General features: G+C 36.5%; 1 protein-coding gene across 1 annotated transcript; it reads left to right on the forward strand.

The window, feature by feature from the left end:
• The first annotated feature begins 1,996 nt into the window (after positions 1–1,996).
• On the forward strand, positions 1,997–6,993 carry gpr18 (G protein-coupled receptor 18). The gene is made up of 2 exons (XM_026947114.3): positions 1,997–2,126; positions 3,884–6,993. The coding sequence occupies exon 2, from the start codon at positions 3,894–3,896 to the stop codon at positions 4,881–4,883; it is 990 nt and encodes a 329-aa protein (XP_026802915.1). The 5' UTR covers positions 1,997–2,126; positions 3,884–3,893; the 3' UTR covers positions 4,884–6,993.
• Positions 6,994–7,451: the final 458 nt, after the last annotated feature.

A 7,451-nucleotide genomic window follows, 5' to 3' on the forward strand; every position in this document is an offset into this window, starting at 1 on the left:
CTTCCCAAACTGAGTACCTACACTATATAGTCAGAAGTATGTGGACACTTAACCATCACACCCATACAGTATGTGCCCATTCCAAAACCATGGGCATTAACACAGAGTTGGTCCATCCTTGCTGTTATAACAGCCTCCACTCTTCTGATAAGTCTTTCCACTAGAAAGATTTCCTCTTTGGAATGTGGTTGTGGGATTTGTGCTCATTCAGCCACAAGAGCATTAGTGAGGTTGGGCACTGATAACGAATGAGAAATCAGGGATCAAACCATGACTTTATGGACCTGGCTTTGTGCACAGGAGCATCGTCATGCTGGAACAGATTTGTGCCCTTTAGTTTCAGTGAAGGTAAATCTTAATGCTTCAGCTTACAAAGACATCCTATACAATTGTGTGCTTACAACTTTGTAGCAACAGTTTGGGCAAGACCCACATATGGGTGTGGTATCCACATACCTTTGGCCATATAGCGTAAATCACACAACGTTGATCAGTATGATGCCGTGTGTGTATTTATCATTGGTTTAGTTTAAGTGAAGTATTTTATGTTGGCACAAACCAGGCTGAATTATACAGTGCTTGAAGTAATAAAAGCATTCAGTGCTTCTCTCTCTATTAAGCCTGCCTCCAGATTTCTCACAGGATAAGTAGGTTATTAAATAGAATATCTGGCAGAGTGGAATTTGAAACTAGTGATGGCGAGACGATCATTTGTGAAGCATAGAAGCTTTCCAGCTGTGCTGAAAAATGGTTCGTTCCTTGAGGCTTCAAGGTGCCCACTTGAGGACTCCTGTGGTAAAAAAAAAAAAACTATGTAGCACGTAAAAACCTTTTTAGATGGTGCTATTCCATGTGTAAAGTGTGTAAAATTTGAATGGCTGATGTAAGTCATGTCAAATAAAGGAATTCATGAAAGTGTATTCCATTTTTATCATAGCCTAGCCATGAATTTAAAATAATATTGAGCTTATAATGCTATTAGTTGCACTTAAGGTGTGTTGCTGTAATAAAGTATTGATGTAATATTATGTTTGGCTCAAGCAAAAGCGTTTCATTAAATGGTAGTGAATTGAGCTTTGAGATTGAGTGAACTTGTAGATGGTCAGGTAGACTATTAGAAACAACCTGCCAAAACATAATGGTGACACCATTCCAGGAAAACAACAAAGCATCAATGCAGAACTTCACCTGAAAGTGCCCTTCCTTCTCCACACATGTTTTTAAGTTCAAGTACCAGAAATAAAATAACTATTTGAAACATTAGATCTTTAAAGCGCATCATGGTGGTGCAGTCGGCAGTGTTGCTGCCTCAGCGCTCCAGGGTCCTGGGATTGAGCCTGAGCTTGGATCTGTGTGGAGTTTTGTGTGTTTTGCATGGGTTTTGTCTTGGTTCTTTGGTTTCCTCCTACCTCACAAAATCATGCAGGTAGGCAGATTAGTTATGCTAAATTGCCCATGAACATGTGTATAAATAAATGTTTAAGCCTCTGGAAATTTGTCCAAGAAGTGTCACTCAATTTTTATACCCTTTAATGTATGGATTTATTTTTTACTAGAGCTATTCCCTTATTCCAAAGGACAAGAAGTCAGCAGTAATAGTAATAGTGTAATAGTACATTGTACTATTTTTTCAATCAAATAATCAATCAAATAATTATAGTTGGATCTATTCCTGAATCAACAGTCAGACACCATGAAAGCAAATATATAATCATAAGATGCAGCACAACAGGTTAACACTGAAAATGACAGTTAAGATAGACAGGTACTAGAAACCAGGAGAAACTAAGAGGACCTAGAACACAGACATGAGGCTCACAGCTAATTTGCTGCATAAAACTAGCAAGACAACACACACACACTACATTCACTCAGTGAAACTCATTATGAGGAACAAGAGCAAACCACAATAAGAGGGCGTGCACTTGCTCCACCAGTAAACACAATACAGGAAGTAACTAACCAAAAGAAAAAAAGAGTTCATTTAAATGAAGTCATTAGCTGCACAACTTCCTGTGAGCTATTTGAGCAGAGCTTGATATGAGATGGTTTGACACCACATCACAAGTCTTTGTGTGAGCCAGAAGCAGTTACCCTATGAGCACACAATGATGTAGATCACTGCGGTATGTATACTTTTCCATTGTACAAGAACATTCTATAATTATTTGCAATTATATAACAAATTGATTTTTACAACCCTTTTATATTACTGTAGAAAGATGTATAAATGTTCTCTATAAGAGTAGACTGTAAATATAACATTACTTTAATTATATGTGGTTGGCATTCTTTCAATTTTCATTCCTGAATATGTGAATGACATTTTAAAAAATAAAGAAATAAATTTTTTTAAATGTAGGCAAGAAATCATAGGAAAAAAAATACAGTGCAGTGTTAGTGTCAGTGTTACAGTACATGCTCTTAGACCTTCCTGTCAGCCTGCCAAAGCAAAAAAAAAAAAAGTTTCACTTCAACATTTTAAAGTAACTTTCTTTATTTTAGTCTCTGTAGATTATGAAACCAAATTCCAAGCTTAATTACGCTGAAGGCTTCAATATTTTAGTTATACTATGTTACTGAAAAGGTAGTAAATATTTCCACCTCTCCACATGAGTAATGATTTCTCCATGTGGGTGTATTTGGGGCTGGTAAGTGATGTCAAGCAATGACAACATATCATACAACACAGTTAGCAAATAAACTGTAAATGTAAATAAAAAGAAAGTGTTGTGTTTGGGCATATATGTATATATATATGCCCAAGAGAGAGAGAGAGAGAGAGAGAGAGAGAGAGAGGTTACAATGAATAGTTGCAACAAGATAACAAACCACAAATGAAAAAGAATAAGAAAAATTAGGAATAAGAAAAACAAATGGAAAATATTTTTAGTCTGCTCACCTGATTTGAAGCAGGCAGTGCATGATATCTGGTAGAGTTGCTGTATATACTGTAGATACATCAAGAAACTTGCTAAAAAAGTAGCCACTGGCAATCAGGCAGAGATTAAATAGATACAAAGTTGTTCAGAGGGACATCTCTTGAAATATGCTAAATGTCTTGTCAGCTTAAAATTAGTCTTTTTTTGCTATTGCAAATCTTTGGGCTAGACTGTACGTACAGTATAATGGGGTACAAAAGTCTGAGACCACTAGAGAAAATGCTTCTATTTTGTACTCTTTTCTACTTTACTACAAAAATTTTCATTACAAATGATATCATCAGTAATAACCTGAGTGAAAGCTAGAATCTTAAAAATATTTTCATAAATTTCAGAATTTCTTAGTGTTTGGTATGTCCCTATTTTAGTATAATGATGTCGTGCACTGAAGCATGAAGGCATGGACTCCACAGGTTTGTGTAAAACTTAGATCAAATCCATCTTAGATCAAATCCAACAGAGTGTCATCTCAACGTGTGGAAGGGTTAAAACCCAAGGAAAGTATGACGTTTTATACAGTATTATATAGTTATTACTGTCAAAATCACAAACTTGCTTAAATGTAAATAGTGACCAAGAAAGTGCAGACACTTGGATATAGAATATCATACAAGATATTTAACATTTCCTTTCCTTGGGTTGCATTTTTCAAAATTTTATACTTTCAGTTTATTTGATTTAAATAAATAAATAAAAAAAACTCAGATGTTGTCTTGGAATTTTGGACTTTTGATAGATAGATAGATAAAGAGAGAGAGAGAGAGAGACAGAAAGAGAGAGAGAGAGGGAGAGAGACAGTAGTGTCATATACACGTCATTGCTTGACCACCCACTGAGCAAGTTCACCCACATGGAAACATCATAAACATCTATATAAATATAGACCACTGTGTCTTTTATTTTACATTAATGTTCTCTGTGCTGTTAATTTTTCATGTCAGGTAATTCATCATGGAACAGAACACATCTTTGGCCATCATCTCTGAGAGTCATCTCCCTCCAGTATTCAAAACAGTCAGCCTGGTGTTCTACAGCATCATATTCTCTGTAGGCTTGGTGGTCAATCTCACGGCCCTCTGGGTCTTTGCTCTGACTACAAAAAGAAGGAGTTCTGTCACCATCTACATGATCAATGTGGCTGTGGTGGACCTCATCTTCATTCTCCTGCTTCCCTTCAGAATGGCCTACTACAGTGAGGACTATTGGCCGTTTGGTGATATGTTCTGCAGAATCAATGCAGCACTAACCATACTCTATCCATGTCTGGCTCTCTGGCTCTTTGCCCTCATTAGTGCTGACCGCTATGTAGCCATAGTTCAGCCACGGTATAGCAAAGAGCTAAAGAATGTACACAAGGCCTTGCTGTCATGTGTGGGAATCTGGGTCATGACCCTTGGTGGGGCAGCGTCACTTCTTTTCCTGGAGGAAGATCCAGATCAATTCTCCAACCACACCACCTGCCTGAAGATGCATGACATTGTCTACCTGCGCCGTGACAACCCTGTCCACTTTGCTCGTCTGGCTTTCTTCTTCTTAGTGCCCATACTTATTATGGTGGGCTGTTATATCATCATTGTGGACAACCTGATTCATGGACGCACGTCCAAGCTCAAGCCCAATGTGAAGCAGAAATCCATCCGTATCATCATCACATTGATCATGCAGGTGCTGGTGTGTTTCGTTCCCTTCCATGTCTGCTTTGTGCTCCTGCTTTTTGAGAACAGCGGCCCGGACTACAGCACCTGGGGCGCTTTCACAACCTTCCTGATGAACATGAGTACAGTGTTGGACATTATACTATACTACATAGTGTCTAAGCAGTTTCAGGACCGAGTGATTAGTGTGATCCTCTACAGGAACTATCTGAGAAGTGTGCGAAGAAAGAGTCGCCACACAGGAAGTGTGCGCTCTCTCAGTAACCTTACCAGTGCCATGATCTGATGAATCTGACATGGTTTGAACACACGAAAGAAATCTATTTTTATATATAAAATGATTGCAGACTAGTCTCTAAAAAGAGGAACATAGTGAAGCTTGGACACTTTCACTTTCTTTTGTTGCCTTAGTTTAGTACTTTTCTTAACGAAAGCTCTTTCTATGGTGTGCATGTTGGGCTCTGCAAATGTTGCTTTTGGTTTACTCATGAAAGTAAAGCAAAGGTGAACCAGGACAAATATGAATTATCTCTCCTAGACCATTGCTTGAAAGAATCAAGGAAATCTTTATACTCCCAAAATGCATAATGTATAAAATACACAATCTATGTGATGCAAAATGTTTGTGTAAAATTTCTTTGTAAATTGTAAAATGTTAAATTGTACGTTGTCTTTACATTATTATAATCTCCTGCTGAGAAGTTAATAGAGTGATTCAGACTGTTTTGTTTAAAAAAAAGATGGCATCATTCTACAGGGGTGGACAAATTGCTAGCCCAGGTGCCTGGGATAAACAGATTATATACCTGGGCTATTGGTTTTTCATTCACAGATGCTCAATGGACAAGCAGGTCCAGTAGGCTGTTGATATTATAATAATCATCAGCGTTTTTCTTTACTTATCAACATTTGGAAAATGGAAGACAAACTTCCTACTGACTTTTGCAAAAGAAGATCTTTGTTCATAAACCACCCCAATTGCTTCGTTTTCTTGGTGGTGAAAAGCAGCTTGATACTGTTGCACTGCTAATCTTTTACAAATGCTGCTACCTGCTGCACTACGTAAACGAGCCAAGACGTGGTCTAGCTGTTGGAACTATTCTTACAGGGCATCTTAATTAGCTTGAATGGATGCTAGACAATCTTCCAAGAATCAGGAATAAAATAGGATGTGTAAACAGTGACTAAATACAGTACTGTAACTCTAATGCTAGCACGACTTGCAGTCACCTCACTTTTAAACACTTCATTAAGGGAAAATGAAGATGCTAGTCAGAGTCAGACACCATCTTTACAGGTGATGAGGGAACACAAATCAGTCAAATCATTAGCCAAGGATTTTCTGCCATTTCTGGAGTTCATCAAGGGTGCAAATAGACATTATCAGTATATGACAAAGAGTATAGTTACATAAGGTCACCCATCCCATGTATTCAGTATTTGTTTATTTTCCCTAGTCTGTATTAATGTACATAATTAGCTTGTCAAACTTTATTAGTTGCAATAGTTGCCACTTTTTTTTTAGCCTGGTCTGGGTAAGCACATTGGCTAATTAATGAATTTATGGTTTGTCCACCCCTGGTTCTAGAAATGTATCTTACCATGATGGAACTCTCCGCACTGAGTGCCCAGTATGTTTATAGCTTCTATAAGCTACCTCACATAAAAGTATTGCACAAAATGTTTACAAATATATTGACTGTTTTCAAATAGTGCCATGATAAGGTAACAACTTACAACATATTTCTTTAATTTAGTACTCGCATTGTGGACCATGATTTCTGTATTGTTGTTATAACCTATAGCTAGTTCTAGCCAAAGCAGCTAAGTCTTTATTTCTTTATTTTATTTCATTTCATTATTTCATCTTTTTCATTTATATATGTATGTGTGTGTGTGTGTGTGTGTGTATATATATATATATAATCAAGGAGGTTGACTCCATTAGTTTTCACTGGGAAATACTGAGATGATAATTACCTTCAACCTTACCATCAGGGTCTGGAATAAGTGCAGGGTCTGGAATAAGTGCAGGGTCTGGAATAAGTGCAGGGTCTGGAATAAGTGCAGGGTCTGGAATAAGTTGGCTCCTACCACAAACATTGTAAAGAAACAGCAGGAACACAAAAGTCAATTGCTATACATTTGATCATTTTTCTTAAAAATATTACACATTGTCTTTTATTATGAAAATTATGCTGATGTAAAAAAATGATGAAATTCCTCTTTAAAATCAAACATTCAAAATAAATTTTTGTAACATCTTTTATAATCTGTAATTTTACATTCTTATCATTGCAACCATGAATATGCAACTGCAAATAAATTTAGACTGCTTTTTTATACTATATTTACATTTGATTTAAGAAAAAAAGTAAAAGAAATAAACTGTAACAGTGTTTTTTGAAATTAAACATACTTTATATATTTATAGCATTTTTGTAGTACTTTAAGAAATGTGTGTGTGTGTGTGTGTGTGTGTGTGCGTGTGTGTGTGTTATGTAGGAAGTCATAAAAATGTAATTGGAATATTAAATTTGTTTTCGTATTTAGAGACCTGATGTTTGAAACCCTCTAATGTTAAGAATCCAAGAATATTTCAAAGATAATTGCAAAACAATAATAGTTATTAATATCTTGTTTCATTTCTTTCAGCATCTGCATTTTTATTTTTTAGGTAGCACATTGATTTGCCAGAGAGGGGTGCTATTTCACAGAGCAGGACTTCACTAAACTGAGCATTGATTTACCTCATTAATGCCAGCAGGTGGAAGCAAATGATGGCAGATGTGTGAACAGAAGCTGGAAGGAGGTACAAGAGTACAACTTGCTTGAGAAGGCTAGAGTCCATATA

Source organism: Pangasianodon hypophthalmus, chromosome 5 (genome assembly GCF_027358585.1).
Source record: "Pangasianodon hypophthalmus isolate fPanHyp1 chromosome 5, fPanHyp1.pri, whole genome shotgun sequence".
NCBI classification, from domain to species: Eukaryota; Metazoa; Chordata; class Actinopteri; order Siluriformes; family Pangasiidae; genus Pangasianodon; species Pangasianodon hypophthalmus.

Excerpts from the sequence above, each read along its gene's own strand:
- gpr18 (XM_026947114.3), top strand. The coding sequence starts at position 3,894 with ATGGAACAGAACACATCTTTGGCCATCATCTCTGAGAGTCATCTCCCT.